Here is a 17,939-nt window from a genome sequence, read left to right on the forward strand (position 1 = left end):
CAAGCTACCCAGGAGTATATTAGGTCATTAAAATAAGCTCCACCTTTACCAGCTGCAACATAAAACCGACGTACACATGAATGCATCAATCATTATAATTCGTTAACATAATAAATTATTCTGAAAGGGGTCATTCTACATAATGAGTACTTTTACTTTTGGTGCTCTAAGGATATTTTGCAGCAAATAGTTTTGGTAATTTTACTCTTTTGAATACAGAACTTTTACTCGTAACAGAGTACTTCTACACAGTGGTATCGCTGCTTTTACTCAAGTAAAATCTGAGTACTCCTTCCCCCACTGTACAGTGCCACTGTACAGTGCGACATTTAATGTCTGTGGACCCAACCATTTGAAACGAAACACACTAACACTATGTTCATTGTGCGCTACTTTACAGCAGTATTACAGGACTGAAATGTTACTCAAGGTGAAGTCAGATTACTGCTTTAATGCAAATGTAGCCCGTTTTGGGGACTAGTCTCCGCAGTGGCTACATATAATTAATGCTAAAAGGGACAATGTGTAGTCTTGACCATAACCTTTTCAACTTCAAAATACACCTACAAACCAATCAGTCTCTAATGGAGAAATACTCTCCAAAGGGGTTACCATTTCGTATATTTAAACACCACTCAGTTAAAGTGACAAGGGCATTCGTAATCAATTTATGGCAGTGCAGTAGAGCATCTAAACTTGTCTTTGACATGTAACATAGCATATAGATCTGCATGCACAAAATGCACTTACATCTTATCTTCACCACATACACTATATTCAGACTGTATATTTTTTCCACATCTGTGGCTGTGTTGCGATAATTGTTAGTGTTATCTTTGTCCATGTCAGTGTGTGATCTCTGTCCTCTGTTCTTCAGTGTCAACAATACAGGCTCTTGAAAATGTTTTACTTTGTCACCCTTTTAGTGCTTCAACCGACAATTATTCTCTTTATCCATAAATCAATTATTTATATTTACAACTGACTGATGAATCATATAGTCTAAAAAAGTGCCATCACATTTTTTCCAGAGCCAGCAGCAGATGCTCATATTTGAGATGCTGGAGCCAGCGAACGTTTGATATTTTTCTGATTGCTGACAGTTACTTTTTAGGCGATTGACTAACTATCTAATCATTTCAGTGTCTCGCCTTGCACTACAGCCTACAGCACCTACAGATTCCAGATGTGACCATTTATAAAAGATACAGTGTCTGTCTTTACTAAAATGTCCGTCTTACCAAAAACTTCTGCGAAGTGGATGCTGAATAGAAAAGTGTCGCTAGTTTTGGGGCTGTGCCGGTTAAAAGGGCTGTGACGCATGAACACACGGTGTAAAGCGCCATACCCCCTGCAGAATGGAAGGGAAGTCTCTGTGCCATAAAACCTCTCTGTGAAAGCCTGTTTCCCCAAGGATTTATAGCTGTGGTAGGAAACCTCAATACAAAGTGACATTTGCTGATACAAGCTCACAGAAAGAGACACTCCATGGTGGCAATACAGACATCAATTGGTCTGTATTTCATAAGACAGCCAGGAAGTGAGGCTGCTTCTCATCTTAGCATTACGTGAGTTATGGGGTTAACTGGGAAGTATCAAAATATCTATGAAAAAGTGGTTTCACCCACATTCTTGCCTTGTCTTCAGTCTAAATAAAAAGGTAGTTGACATATTCATTAGCTACCATAGTCCAAATGAAATAAAAATATATGAGTAAAACATGTATTTTTAAATAAGTAAAAATGTATTTTTACAACAAGATAATTTTGGCTGTTTTTGAAAAGATTCTTGATCATTCTGATACTGCTAATCTAAGCATTTTAAACCAGGTCACATCAACAAAATTTAACCATAGAGCGTAAAGTGTCTGGAGAACGGCAACTTTTTCAAAACTCCAAACAAATCACATGAAGCGCCTGTATTTCCCGGTGACACTTTTGGCCATCGGAGTTATGCCAAAAAACACTGCATACAACAAGTTGACAGCATGATGGTGTGTGGTAAACGTGGTAACAGACAGCTGGGGAGAGGTTTGAGGGATCTCGCCAGTGACCATCAGCAGAGATGAGAAAGAGTGACACCATGTGTTCAGGTGACACGTTATAACTCAGTTTCTTTTAGAAACTGTTGGATACACATAAATATAGCTGTCCTACAGTTTCATGGTTGCTTTGTTGTCGATTACACATGACAGATTTATGAATATGTTTACTATTATAATAAGTTATTTAAAGCCATCACTTATCAGAATCAGAAATCCTAATTACCGTATGCAGATTTAAGATACTTTATATTTTGTAGATGTCTGGTGTTTGTAATTGCCTTGTCTATACCTGTTTTGGTTTTTTTTGTTTGTTTGTTTTTTAAATTTTTTTTTTTGGCTAATCGTATTTCACAGCATTGAATTTGGGTCTGATGGGAAACTTGGAAGTGGAGTGAAGAGACAGAGACAGGAAAAACACTGACCTAACAATACAATACATCCTGGAGCTCGGCCTCGCTCTCTCCCTCTCTCTCACACACACACACACACACACACACACACACACACACACACATTCAGCTATGTGTTTGAGCTGTGGTACCTACAAACAAGAAAGAGGCTGTTTGTCTTTCCTGGGATCAGTAAACATCCTCAACACAAACAAGTTCCTCTGGAGTGAGAGAGGAGAAACTCACACCATCAGGGCAGCTGCACTCTCACTCCACCACGGCCTTTGATGTCCTTCAGAGAGAGCTGATAATGAAGGCCTCTTACATCTTAATTCTTTTAATTGGAGCGTGGATGTAACAGGTTGCTGATACTTTGTCCTCGTCTTGGCTTGATGTGAGCTAAAGGCAAATTTAAAAGCGATCATAATCCTTATTTTCAAGTCGTGAGGTCAAGGTTTGTCTGAATTTGTCTGAATTAAGAAGGATACCGCTCCAGTTGGCTAACACTAAAAATTAAAAACCTCTGTTAAAAAACAGAGCTCTGTGGCTTTGTAGCGGTATCATCTGATTATCTGAAAATAACCGCATTAAAGGATAAGGCTGGCAGTGTTCTGCATTTGTGTTACTGCCAACAAATCCAAGTTAAAGACCAAAGCCAGCAGTACATTAGTTTACTCTCAAAACTCTCGGACTCAACCTCTCTGTGGCTCTCGGCTCCAGGCCCGTACACAGGCAATATAACAATGGTCTTTTTATGGAATTGATTGACAATTTAAAAATATAAAAATAGAATATCACTAAACTTTTCCTTTAGCTTCCAAGTACCAAACCTCACTGGGCCTTGTTTTGTAAAGGAGTGAGAGGAATTAAGTACATGTGTATCTGCTCTTTTGTTTTTAACTGTTGCTAAGGGGAAACCAAGGACACCTTAATGACCCCCATGTGCGGCAGAAAAATCCCTCTTCCATCTTGCCCCGGGCAAGACAGTGAGGCATTTGGTTCAGGCCACAGCTTGCACTGCAGCCCCAGGTCCTGTCTGGCTGCCACATGACGGCTTTTAATCAGTGACTTATGAGACAAAACCCACCAGACCACAGTTTGACATTCAAGCTTCTCTTCAGTGGACTCATAGTCAATGGTGGATTTTAAATTTACTGTCTGACATTGGCAAAGATATGCTTTGTCGTATTCCGCGTTTTGTGTTTTTCAATTATATTATTACTCAGGAATTGGATGGTAACTTCACTTTACCAGAAATTGAGGCATTATTCGTGCTTTCTGATTAAAAAACAATAGCCAAGCATGTTAAGAAAAAGCCACTATAGTGTGAAATCCTGAAGACAACAAGCATGTATGTTTATGTGTATGTGTGTGTGTGTGTGTGTCGGAAGAGTCTTTCCAGTCTTCCCTGTGTAAGTAAGATTTAGCCCCAGATGATCTTCAAGGGCTCGCTTGTTTGTACCTGCCGTGTCGTTCTGCTCGTCTGCCCAGCATGACACCCTGTAGCCCTGGATCAGCCCTTCGCAGATCAAAAGACCTTGGTGAGTCTTATCAGATAATATTCTTGTCCACCTTCCCTCCCCTTTGAGTCCATTCTCCTCACACTGTTGACCCGAACCATGCACACTGTTCCTTACGGCCCTTTGGCCTTTCCTCTTCTTATCACCATGATGGCCAGGCCATGATAAGGCAGGTCCGGCCTCAGGACAGAAGGAGGGTGCTGTCCACTCTTCTAAACCTCCACAGTTGCATAACTTGGACACTTCAGGGCAGTAAAGAGGTTATCTCAGCTCTGTGCATGTGGTAGTGTGGTTTACACACTCGCAAAAGGCACAAGTGGCGTATCTCTCACCATGCAAATTATATTGATCATAAATGTGTTCTGACTCGTACATTGTAGATCAGTTTAAGTGGCTACACATGCAGCAGAACCATGTCAGTCTCGCTTTATTATTTAATTTTATTTAATGTCAGGTATGTAATGTTAGGTATCGTTTTGGTTTTGTGCTGTGACACCGAAACTTTATTTTTACACCTGATCGTTCTCCTAGTTCAAAAAGGCTGAGATCTTCTTCAACACAGCTACATTTTTAACACTGACATGTGACAACAGCGCATCTGTCTCTGTGTTACATACGTTTATGAGTTTGCTGGCCGGGCAGACAGACAGACAGGGAGGACTGGTGTCCAAAGTCACGACCCTGCCCTGACCTGGATGAAGGAAATAGTCACACTGCTCGAGACAAAGCAGGGCAAAGGAGAGTCTGAGGGGCTGGCTGGTCAGCCTCTAACAATGGGTCCGTGCTCTAAGACCGTGGGCCACACAAAGGCCAGAGAAACCCCCTCCTTCCCACTCCCACATTGCAATAGAGCTGGCATTTCACACTGGCCTGTGAACAGCCATTCAATCAAACTACTGTTTAACCTGACCCCTGACCTACACAGAAATCAAGATGAGTCTGGCGGGATGCATTTAGGTAACTGACCTCACTTACCTCACTCCGAGCCTGCGATCAGTCACCACACAGCCCTGCCTTCCTGCTATCTTCACTTCATTTAATATCATATTCATTTGAAACTTTAAATCCAAAATGTATCCTCTTTTGTAATTACTACTCTAAATTCCTGCGAATATTCCTTAAAAGCATGTAATCAATAGCCCCCCCCCCCCAATAAATAATGTGTCTAGTGATGGGTTTAAGGAGCAATAGCTCCCTGGGGAACAAGAGACACCATCAGACCCTTCGTCTGGGTCAACTACCCTCCAGCCAGGGCTGAGAGAAGCAACCACATGACCCTCTCCCTTCTCAATGGACTGCTCCTCCCCTCTACCTGTACATGACTCGGATCAAGGTGTGGGGGCTGCATATCAAACAGACCGGGGTCTTTGATGTGGATGGAAACACAAACACTGATTTGAGCAGAGTCGTAACAGCTTATTTGTTCCCTTTAGTCATTCATTGAGCTGCTTGTTGAATGTGTATGTCTTCAAAGGACTGCTGCATGTACCGGCGGTACAGTAGCCAAGGAGGCCCTGAGAGCGCCCTGGCCTAGTGGGTTGTGGGAAGGCCATCTGGCTTCCTGTTCCTTAGATTTGATATTGATTTATTGGCTGTACATGGGAAGATAAGGAGACACCAGCTGCCAGAAGTTCTCCTCTGCATCCTCACAGACAATGGGCCTCCTGGTCATCTACATCCTGACTAAATAGATTGCCTGTTAGGTTTTGACAAGGAAAATAGAAATCACCAAAAAAAAAACCAACAATGAGATATTTTTGCACAAATTCCAAATTAAACTGTATTTAAAAACAACAGAATTGTGTGTTTTTCTTGGTAATCTTCAAAGCTGTCTTTAAAAAGGCAACGACAGATGCAGAACTTCACTGAAAATGTACCGCAAATGGGGTAGTATTAACTATTAACATCACCTAATAATTTATGGATCAGTACTTTTACAATTATTACATGAATTAATTCCTTAAGGCTACACATTTATTGCTAATTTTACACTCTATGCAATATATTTTAGCACATTTACCCATCTGCAGGGCTAAGATAACAGTAGTTTCAATGTCTGTAATAAAAACCATTCCCAGTAATGAGGTGCAAAACTGCATTTACTATTCCTAACAAACCCTGACAACCTTTCACAGTTTAACACATCACAGTAAACATTAATCCAAAATTAGGCTCCTATGCATAACAAGTCTCCCATTCCTGTTAAGTGAGCCGGGGAGTGCGGCAGTTTGGCCTCAGCCTTGTTGGGAGAGGTGTCAAAATGGTGCCAAAGTGAATTGTACATATGCCCGATTTTTCTCACCAATACACCTCTGACCTTAAAAAAAAAAAAAAAAAAAAGACACACTCACATACAGACAGACTCTGGTGTCACCCACCCAGGCCTGTTCCCCTTCCCCCATCCCATCCCTTTCTTCCCTTTCCCCTCCCCTGCCAACACAAGCCTGTGATGTGACTGTCTCAGATAATGAGGTGAGAATTTTATTGCAGCAGGCTGTTGGCCTGGCACCAGTCTGCGAGGCAGCAACTCAGGCCTCCGCGCAGCCTCTCAGGTATCGGGCGCCCTCTGTTGACCACTGTGAGCTCTCGCCAGATAATACACAGACTGCTCTCTCGGTTCCCTCAGCAATGCACTTCAAAGTGGGAGATCAAGGGTTGACTTGCGCATGCCATCCAGAGAATGACAATGCCTCGGCCAGCCTACACCTACTGCTACATGCCACAAAGGCATGCAGGCTGCTCCCGCACTACTTTGCTTCACGGAGGAAGAGCTCATTCAGGAGGGGGATATACATACAGGAAGAAGGCAGTGCTCTATCTGTATTCTATAGCAGCAATGTGAGGGGCAGGGGAAGGACAACAAGGAGACAGAGGGGCAACAGATTCTTGGCGGTGTCCTGCTTGATTGCTGAAGCATTAATTGATAAGATGCAGCATGACTCCACTTATCTTAAAAGAAACCCATCCCATTATCTCATGTATTACAAACTACACACATATGACGGTGAGATCAAAGAATTTTCTTGTTCTGGGGAGAAAACATGTATTCCTACTGTGACATTCTTCTGTTGTCAAAATACCAGCCTTATCATCCTGGCTCTCAAAACCCTATTCATTTGCTAGAAGTAAACACACCTGAACTTTAAACTACTGGCTTGATTGCCTAAATAGTTGAATGAAATATAACTTCAGTGTCTACACATCTCGCAGAGTAGTCATTAGCTCTGCACTTGTTTCACCATCACTGCAATTACCGCCACTGCATCAAAATTAGAATTTGAGTTTCCAGAGGCGAAAGCAATTTTCCCATTCACGCACACACAGACACACCCTTTTCCACCCCCAGTAGGCAGCTAGAGGGGGAGTGAGGGGAACCTCTTGTGATCAGGCTGTCATTTCCTCCGGTTGGCTGTGTTATTCCAGAAAGCCTTTGTGAAGGAGCCAAGTGGTCCTGCCGCAGACAGAAGGTGGGATCCTCGCATGCATCTGAGGTTGTCAGCCCGGCAGGGGAGGGAGGCGCTCCTGGCAGGCCAAGACAAGGAGAAAAACAAACATGGCACTGAAACAAGACAGCGACAACAGATCCCTGCTGATAAATACAGTTATACTCTAAATCAGACCTGATTTATCCGCTCGGTAGGACGAATGACAAAACAATTTAGCTCAAGGTGCCGGGGTGTGTCGACAATTCCTCAGTTTTGCTGCACATAATGACACAAGGACTTTGCATAAAAAATAAATGAAAATAACTAAAGTATCTGTCAGCCAGCCAGCCTTGAATTACTACACTATACTGGTAATACACATCCATACTGAAGCAACCGTGATATGCATGATTCATTGTCGTGTAACATAATTATATTGTCATTTTATCCATGAGTCTGATGGAAACAGATTTCACTTTAAAGAGACCATCCTGTTTAAATAACGCTTTTAACGAAAAAAAAAATGAAAGAAAAAAACATTGGACCTTTCACTGTGCATGAAACTAAGAACTGAGTAAGTGTAGCCTCCAGACTGTCCACTTTCATACTTTTTGTTTAAGCACAAGCAATCTTACTTTTACATCAGTGGTTTATCCTGGTGCTTATTAGTACTTGCTACTTATCTCACCCCAGTTGCCGTCAAATCCAGCCAAAAAGTTGGGCTATGGCGCCACCTATGGAGACACTGAAACCCCACTCATCCCTAAAATCCTTCAGCCAGTTCACTTTTAATTATTTACTCAGAAAGCACATATGACAGACTGCACTGACCACAAGTTTCACTTCCTCCAGTTGTGACCTTCAGACTGTATTGTTATGATGTTGCGGGTCTAACTACTCCATATATTGCTCCACCAGATTTCATGATTATACACTAGAGTAAAAAGTACAATGTTTTCCTTAAAAACAACTAGAATCCCACAAAATGGAAACACTGAAGTAGTCGTGCTACAAATTCGTATTTTACTTAGGTAAATATACTCATGACCATCACATCCGTTCAAAGCAATTCATATTCTGAAAGACAAAATTGCTGCAGTTATTCAAGTAGCACTCTGTGACCCACTAATCATCAAGAGACTTGACTTAAATGCAAAACGTTTTGTGACACTCTGGAACCGTTACTCTAAGCATGGGGTCACATTTGTATTGGGTTAATAATACTGAATGAATGCATACAAAAATATAATCAAAACACAAAACTGGAATTAAACGAAAAACACAAATCAATGCAACCTATTCTGTTTAAGATTTAGCCAAGTTATATGCTATTTGTGCAAGGAATTTCCATAGAATTTACCATTGTCTATTTAAAAGTTGTGGTAGATATTTTTTTTAATTGTTTTTTGGCATTTTTGTACCATGCCAATTTGTCTGTAAGCACAAGGAAAAACAAAATAACCACTAACTAACCAATTAGTTAACTACAATGTTGGGGTAATTTTACTTTACTTGATATACTTATGGCACTTTTTACTTCTATTCCACTACATTTGAAAGGAAAATCTTGTACTTTTCATAAATACTAGTTACTTTGGAGATAAGATCTTACTTACAACCACGTTTACTTAGTTATCAGTTGATAACATAGGATGCTACGTCCTTGAAAAAGATCCCTTACAATTGTATGCAAGTGTTTGGGCCTATACTCTGTATTTTATTGATTTTTGAAGTGAAATGAAGTTAATACAATCTCTGCAGCACACAGAAGTTTTAAAAATGATCCTTTCTTCAAAATGTTAGTGCACTGCTTCTTTTTATTTCATGAAATTGAAAAAATAAATAAATAGTTATTGTGAAATTTGAGCATCCTACTGAGTTAGTACCTAGTAAACTCCTCCTTTCGGCAGATGTTGCAAACACTTTGTAGCAGCTAAGAGTCGTTCAATTCTTGATTTAGGAATTTTCAGCCACTCTTCCTGCAGATTACTTCAGATTCTGAGATATTTTTTTTAGGTCGTCTTGCGCACACAGCAGATTTTCAGTTATGTTCAACTCAGGTGACTTCAGCTTGCGTTTCTTGAAGTAGTTCATGCTGGATTTTGAGGCCTGCTTTGGATCCTTTTGCCTATGCCCCAATTTCTTTCTGTTTTTTAACTTTATGAAATAAAAAGTAACGGTGCATTAACATTTGCATATAGGCTCTTATATTATGATATATGTATGCACCCTTAATACAGGACTTTTACTTGTAAGGAAGTATTTTTATATCGTAGTATCAACACTTTTACTGAGATAAAACGTGCGAACACCTCTTCCACCACTTTTTATGAGCATGAGGACACATCTGGGCCAAGGAGGACGCACTGGACTGTGCGTAATAATGGATTTGAGGGCTTCCCTGAGTTTTGGCGAGGAGCGCCCCCTGGTGTCCCCGTGGCGTCCCTTCAGCTCACCTCCAGCACCGGTCCGTGTGACGTGAGTCTACCCGCATAGCACCGCCGGTCAGGACGGGAGACGGATGCCTCCTCGCGCTCTATATTTAGATGTGAAGCCTGGACAAACAAGAAAACTGAAACAATCGCAGGAATCGGAAACAAATAACGAGAGGCCAGGCAGCCATGGCCTCGGTTAAAACCGACAACAGACTGACCGGTTCTCAAAGCTTCGCGTGCGTCGGTTTCGCCGGGTTTTTCAGCAAAACCGTAACGTCGCCTCTGGAGGTGGTAAAACTTAAGAGCCAAGTGGGCACTTTCCACTGTAAGAGGGGTTTCTGGCAGAGCTTCCTGCTCATCTACCAGAATGAGGGACTTCGAGGATTTTGGAAGGGAAATCTCGCCTCTTGTCTCCGGTTGTTCCCTTACACCGCGGTTCATCTCACAACATACAAAAAGTGAGTCGAGCCGCATCTAAACTGATTGAAAATCGTTGTTGTCTCACGCCGCAGCTACCCGATAACGCCTCACGCGGTTAGTATTTATGTTAAATTAGCTTGTTAGCCAGCCTGGTCAGCTGACGTTCGTTTAGCAAGTTTGTGTGGTGTTAAAAGACTAGATGACACGTATTACATTCAGTAAAACAAAGAGAATTTTCACGTTAATTACTTTATATATTGTTTGACACGATAAAATACCAAGGGGGTTCGTTTAAATAATTTATTTTCATCCGGGCGACTTGTACTTCCCATTTTACCGTACGAGGCGCACCTTATATTTTCGGCCAATCAGAGGGCTGGATTTTGTCAGTCGATTTTTTTAAAAAGGGGTGTTTAATCCTGCCCTCATTTCTGTCTCACAGGTGCTCTGTGTTCGTAGTATACCGTCAACAATCTCAGCATTATGTCTACTATAGCTGAAACTGTGGGTCAGTGTAGCTGTTTTCATTAGAGATGGAGCTAACTTGAGCTGGAACAATAGGAGATTTATTAATCAGTAATAAAACTAATAGAAAAATCATCTGCAGCTATATCATTCAACGTTTATGTCCATTTTAAAGCAGAAATGCCTAACATTTGATTGTTTCAGCTTTTCCATTGTGAGGATTTGTTACATTTTCCAGTCATACAGTGTAGTAAACCGAAGGTCTTTGGTTATTAGACTGTTGGTCAAATTCAAAAAGCTATCTGAAGGAATCATCTTGGGCCCTGGCAAGTTATTATGTTAATTTTTCCAGTGTTATCCGATGTTTTACCTATGAAACAACTAACCATTCAATTGAAAACAAATCTCGTTCAACTGGTTAATAGTTTTGTCTTTAAGTGTCAGAAACTTGGATGACACATTAAAATGCCTCTTTTTGTCCAAACAACAGTCCAAAACCCAAACATGTTCAGTGCAACATGACTGTAAGTTGAGCTGCCTGAAACGCTGAACTCAGGGCCCACAGCTCCTCCCCTTATCTGTCGGGTTACTACAGGACAAAACAAACTACAAAACCGACAGCGTGGCTGGTGAGTACGCACGCAGGGCGACGCAGAGCCGCGGCCACGACAACAGTAATCCGGTGTGGAGCAATGAATGCTTTATCTACTATCTGTCGACTGTAGCGAAGCTGCCACAGTCAGCAGGTACCCCTCTCACGCTTCGGGACACGTGCGCATGTAAACACCACCCCACCCCCCGACTGTGCGAACCACTGTCCAGTACCGTGTCCCGGGAGAGAGAGAGAGAGAGAGAGACTCTTCCCGTATGCCTCTGTCTCACACACACACACACACATGGCCAGAGTCATTGCTGTCTTAGATACGCATACTGTAAATACATGATAGTAATAGTAAAGGCAAAACAAAGGGACTGGTTTTCAGTCTCCTAATACAATAAATGTTTATGTGTTTTCACACATAAAGCAACAAAACCCAAAAGAGGAAACATGGACATGGTTCAAGTAATATTAATGAACAAGGTTCTTATTAAAACCCTCAACTAGTGCTACAACTAACATTTGTGTAGATATTTATATTACATGTTAATATTTTAATTATTTTTCTCAATGATCGATTAATCGCGTAGTCTAACAAATGTCTAAAAATAGCTAAGTGAGTTTGCCAAAGCCCAAAGTGACATTTTCCAGCTTCTTGTTTTGCCTGACTTAGGGCTGCGACTAACAAATATTTTCATTAATCGATTAATCTAATGATTATTTTCTCAATTAACCATTTTGTCTATAAAATGCCAGTAATTAGAGAAGAATTGCATTATAATTTACCACTGCCCAAGGAGAGATGTACTCAAATGTCACGTTTTATTCGACCTACAGTCCAAAATCCAAAGATAGCCAGTATGCAATAATATATGATAAAGGGAAGCATCAAATTTTCACATTCGAGAACCAAGAACCAGAGAATGTTTGGTAGTTTTGCTTGAAAAATGACTGAAAGGATTAATCGATTATCAAAATACTGTTTGATTAATCAACTAATCGTCACAGCCCTAGTCTGAGGGAGAATCCAAAATCCAAGATGTTCAATTTGCATACATATCAAAGATATCCTCACAGTTTTGGAGCTGGGCCTAGCAGATGTTTAGCATTTTTTCCTTTTAAATAAATGGTTCAAAGTTTGTTTAAATGGCTTAAACCGTTAATTTGTCACCAGACTTGCTGGCGATAGAGTTTCTGTCTGGACTAATTGATTCTTACGTTAAAGCAAAGGATAAATATGCAGAGAGGGGTTCTTATTGTTTAGGGAAAACACAAAATTAATGTTTACACTTAAAGGCCAACATCTGTCAAATAATCCCATCAAATACTAAAATAAATGAGTCAACCATTTACAGTCTGATCAATGCATTCGCTACTTCTAAGCGTGTTTTGACTTTGCCCTCCCCTGTGTTCAGGATAGTCCACCTTCACATGGATGAACTGGGCTTCATCTCCCAGTGGAGGGCCATATTTGCCGGTGGACTGGCTGGCGTCGCTGCTGCTCTGGCCACGTACCCACTGGAGGTGGTGGAGACCAGGCTCATCGCTCAGAACTGCAGACTGCCCACGTACATCGGCGTAGTTCACACTCTCTCAAAGATCTACAGGAGTGAGGGGCTTCTAGCCCTCTACAGGGGCTTTTCCCTCACTGTCTTAGGTGTGTGCGCATATTCATACAAATTCATTCATTTTCTATGGGCAGTAGATCTGCATGCTGGTTAAACAGCTCTGTTTTTCACTTAGTGCATCTAGCAGTCATGTAGTTCTGGTGGTCTAGTGACTAAAATATTTGATATCCACCCCTTGCTAAAGGCATTTCTGTTCCTCCTTAGCCTTCCCCTCTTCTGCTCTACACATTTTATTAATGATTAATTTTACTGTGATGTACAGTACATTTCATTTGTCCACAGGTGCATTTCCCTTTTCTATCGGATGCTATGCAGTCTACATGAACGTGGACAAGCTCTGGCAGGAGCCTCCTTTTCGCTTCACTCCTCTCCAGAACTTCATTAGTGGCTGTATTGCAGCAGGAGTGTCTCAAACCCTCTCGTACCCTTTTGAAACAGTAAAAAGGAAGATGCAGGTAAGTTACCGGAACACTTTAATCAAACCATTTGCCTATTGGCTATGGTGTTTAGGAGAACTGAAACGGACCCATGAAAAGGAAATGGCAAAAAGATAAATAAATACAAGAATGTCAGTAATTAAATAGGAAAATAAGTAAACACAGAAATGGATAAATACATTTGACATCAAAATCTGATAGAGTTGCATGGTCTTAATCAGTTGGTCAACTAGTAAACACTTGGTTAATTTATTGTTTGGCAATTAGTTGTTTTTGTTGTATTTTAAAGGAAAATATTTACAGACAAGATTTCAAGAGATCTCTACTTGTCAGCAGTCAACTGCATAGGGATAGTGCTGGAAATAATTTGATAGGAATTTCAATTAAATCAACAAATTCTCTTTAAAGGTGACTATTATAACCCTGTATAATTTTTTTTCATTATTATTATTTTTACCTGCAATAATTAAAAAATAAAATAACTAAACACAACAAGTTTGTAATGTAGTAGGTCCTGTAAATTGGTTGTAGTACCACCTTTAGTCCATAAGGGGGCAGTAGGGGTTTCCCTAAAGGCAGGCTGGCCTTACTTGGTCACTCAAAGTTTTTGAACATGGGAAGTTGTAATTCATTAATTAGAATAGTATTAGTGGTAGGTTTTAAAACCCTGTTTCAAAATAAGTCATTTAATTTCAGGACATTTTCTGAATGTGTTTTAAAACACCGTGGCCATAGGAAAACATGTCGGTCTGCACCATGTCCCCTTTAAGTCAAGTCCGAGATGCCTTCTGCATGTCAGAGAGGACACATGGGGAACAATGGCGCTGCAAAGGACAGAATACTACATCCGGTTTCATCAGCCTATTATTAGCTACCACAAGGTTCAACAGCAGCTGGGAATGTGAATGTGTCCTGGGTCTGCAGAAACTATAGATAAGTTCTCTAAAGATAGCCGGTAACTATCAGACAGCGGGTAGTAGAGCGGGTAGAGTTGTGTGTGTGTGTGTCCAGTACATCAAACCATCACAAGCACGTCACCTTATGGTAAAGAATAATGTTACAGAATTATTTAATTTAGGGATTAAACTCGTGTCTGTGTCTGAAAAAGCCCAGAGTTAAACATTAAAAGTCAGTGAGACAATAGATGTTTGCTGAAGCTCAGGGTAATGATTTAAGATGAGTATTGTTTAATTCACCGGCAAGCTTGATGTTTCCTCTGCAAATGAAGCTGTTTGAACAGTCTTGTGCCGCTATGGCTGCTCGATCCCTTTGGGAACCTTGAAACCTCTGAAGATGAAATTCCCTCGTCACATGACAGTCAGCCTGTAAAGTTGTCAGTGTGGTTATCAAAAGAGCAAAGGACACAGTGTGACTGCTGCACACAGGAAGAGCCTTGTGAACTTTTAAATACTTTAATATATTAATATAATTATATATATCTTCCGGGTTTTCTGCCTTATTATTGTCAATTTTTAACCGAAGTGTTAACAGTACTAAAGTTGTTATTTTTTCATTTTATCCTTGTCCTTACACACTGGTTTATTACTGGGGTGGCTTATCTTAATATATTAAGATATCTTTTATTTAGTCAATTGATTTCCGTCAAAAATGGTTGAAATGAGAAGCTGATTAAATCGGCAGATGTACTCCCAACAAAAAAAAAAAGGCACATGCAAAGTGACGGTTATCAGATCACAGATCCTACAGTGTACAGAAACAGGAAGGCCACTCTTAGTTTACTGCTCTACTTGACCTTCCTGGTTATTAGTGTATAGACACATCGTGAAACTTTGCTGACTTATCGCTTTTATTTTCACTTTCATTCTCCTCCCAGGCGCAGAGTGCCCGTCTTCCCCATTTTGGTGGAGTTGACGTCCATTTCACTGGGATTATTGACTGTTTCATACAGGTTGTTAGAAACAAAGGCGTCCTCTCATTGTGGAATGGCCTCACCGCCAACACAATAAAGGTACGGTTACACTTATATATTTGTAATAATTTTTCATTATCTCAGACCCTGTATTATTCATAGGGCCAGAGTACTGGTCTACTTTATCTTGTGGTACATACAGCTAAGAGGAACTGAAATAACTGCAAGTGCTTGGCAACATGAGTGTCTTTATGACGGAGAAAGGATTGTAGCCTTCGTAAAAGGGGAAGTGAGGATGGGGGTGGGGCATGGAAAGCAGTGCCCAGTATGTAATTCATAGCAGAAATATCACGAGCAAGGGGAGCAAAGTCTGTGTCTCCAACGGCATGCTCCACTCTCCTTTTTCAGCTGCTAGTCATGATAGCTGTATATTGGTTGACACATGTAAGGCCTTGTCAGGAGCAGTTTTTTAAAAAAAAAGAAGAAGAAATTTTTAACTAAAATGTCCATCAGAATGAAAAAAAAGCTTGCATAGCGATTAAGCACAGTTTGATCAATGCCGAAAACCAGACCACAACCTCCTCTGTGGTCAGGGGCGTTTAATTACATGATTGAGGTCTGATTGATCTCTATCTCACAACTTCTTGTCATTTCTTGACAGATCGTCCCCTGCTTTGGCCTTCTTTATACCTGCTTTGAGATGTGTAAGCAAGTCTGCCTGTACCGCAATGGGTACATCGTCTCGCCTCTGAGCTACAAGCTTGCACCGGGGGTCGACCAGAGCCTCGGGCCGTACGAGCTGGAAGAGGTGAAGCGCTACTTGAGAAACAGAAACTTTGGCTCGGGGGAGTCGTCTTTAGGAAACCGTTGGTGAAGCTTCACACGAGAAGATGTCTTGTGAAAAAATATTGACTGCTGGTCGCACTTGACCGTCAAAATTTGTTATTTGTCGGACTGAAATACTTCAAAGGCCTGTGTCTGTAATAATTACAGAACAACGTGTTTCAGGTTTCATGTCTACATAAAAGCAAATAACGTGCATTTTACAGTACTGTGTGTGATGTCAGCAACGGTCTACCTCTTTCAAAACATTGTTATTTTATTTGACAGTAGTATTTGTCAATGAATTGTTCACTCACCCATTATGTATTTCCATGATTTTATTTAACCAAATATCATGTGCCTTGTGAGTTAACTATTTATTTGGTGCTTATTTTAATTATTGTTTTAACAACATCAAATAGTGCCATAGTTTATTCACATAGGTTACAGATGGTCTTTTACTCTGTAAATTCAAATTTGAGAATTATGATCATATGCTATTGTTGTATAATAGGCTGCTTGGGTGATAGATTATATTTTTATTGTACAGTGAATGTAAAGTTTTGATAAGTGTGAGTAGGTTGTGGACAATCAAGTACAAGTGCTGACGAGGATTGTGATGGAAGAGATGTGCTCAGAACATTAAAAATGTCCTTGTCACTGACACATTGTTCATCCTTAAAATGTTCTTTTGTATATTTATGAAAGGCTTGATTATATAGATTATATATTAATAATCTCAGCTGAAGTTATACCTAACCTCCAGGCAGATAAAACTACCTCCACATTGTCAAGGCTCAGCACGACCAGTTTTAATTTTTTCTTTATTTTTGTCATTTACTTCAGTGAACTTTGCCCTGTAGTAAAACTACAACTTAATGTCTCTCACTCTGCCAGCAGTCTAACCTGTTTCCAGTGGTGGAAAGTAACTAAGCACATGTACTGAAGTACTGTACTGACCTTTCTGCTATTTTATACTTCTACTCCATTACATTTCAGACGCAAAATATTGTACTTTTTACTCCACTACATTTATTTGATAACTTAAGTTACTAGTTACTTTGCAGATTCATATTAACAATACAAAATATAATCCACAAATAAATTGTGATGCATTATTTTTTGGTAAGGTAAGGTAAGACTTTGTTGATCCCCAGAGGAAACCCACAGGCTTCCCAGCAGTTTATGAATCATTAAAAGTAACCCCACCTTGATCAGCTACAACATTATGTTATGTACACATTAATACATTAATCATCCTAATAAAATAATATACATTATTGTGAAATGGGACATTCTGCAAAATTAGTACTATTACTTTTGATACTTCAGGTATATTTATATGCTAATACTTTTGTACTTTTACTTAAGTAAAATTTTGAATGTAGAAGTTTTGATATTTCATATTTTTACTTAAGTTACAGATCTGTGTGTTTCATCCATGACTGCTTGTTTCAAATAAATATTCTTATGTTTACTGGCAATTAATGATAACAGGCAACTTGCTTCTGGTAAGACTTCAATCAGGCTGTCTTTGTATTTAGTTAATACAGCTGGATCAGGCTTATTAATATTTTATTATTAAAAAAAGACAGACATTAACTACAAAAAAATGCAGCTGTTTGATGCTGTGCGTCAAAATAGCAGAAAATGTCTCTGGGGCTCAAGGAGTGTGCGGAGAGCAGAAAATTGAAGCCTACGATCATCCCAAAATTTCAAAGGCTGGATCAGTCAGCTGACTGAATCACGTCCTGCTCCTGCTCCATACTGCGGGAAACTGAGTGACAGCCATAGGACATTAACAGATGGGTCGACCTTTACCCACCATAGCCTCTAGGCCTCAGCTGCTTGGAAGTGACCTCTGACGCGACCTTGAGCCAACAAAT

General features: G+C 40.3%; 1 protein-coding gene and 1 long non-coding RNA gene across 2 annotated transcripts; one reads left to right on the top strand and one right to left on the bottom strand.

The window, feature by feature from the left end:
* Positions 1 to 6,380: 6,380 nt before the first annotated feature.
* LOC120785404 lies at positions 6,381 to 10,146 on the bottom strand. The gene is made up of 3 exons (XR_005706599.1): positions 10,032 to 10,146; positions 9,835 to 9,933; positions 6,381 to 7,475 (listed from the first exon to the last, which is right to left on the bottom strand). It is a non-coding gene; the product is annotated as an uncharacterized LOC120785404 (long non-coding RNA).
* slc25a43 (solute carrier family 25 member 43) lies at positions 9,818 to 16,726 on the top strand. Its single transcript, XM_040120107.1, has 5 exons — positions 9,818 to 10,271; positions 12,712 to 12,953; positions 13,207 to 13,379; positions 15,196 to 15,330; positions 15,893 to 16,726. The coding sequence occupies exons 1-5, from the start codon at positions 10,000 to 10,002 to the stop codon at positions 16,103 to 16,105; spliced, it is 1,035 nt and encodes a 344-aa protein (XP_039976041.1). The 5' UTR covers positions 9,818 to 9,999; the 3' UTR covers positions 16,106 to 16,726.
* The last annotated feature ends 1,213 nt before the right edge of the window (positions 16,727 to 17,939 follow it).

The sequence above is a fragment of the Xiphias gladius genome, chromosome 23 (assembly GCF_016859285.1).
Source record: "Xiphias gladius isolate SHS-SW01 ecotype Sanya breed wild chromosome 23, ASM1685928v1, whole genome shotgun sequence".
NCBI lineage: Eukaryota > Metazoa > Chordata > Actinopteri > Istiophoriformes > Xiphiidae > Xiphias > Xiphias gladius.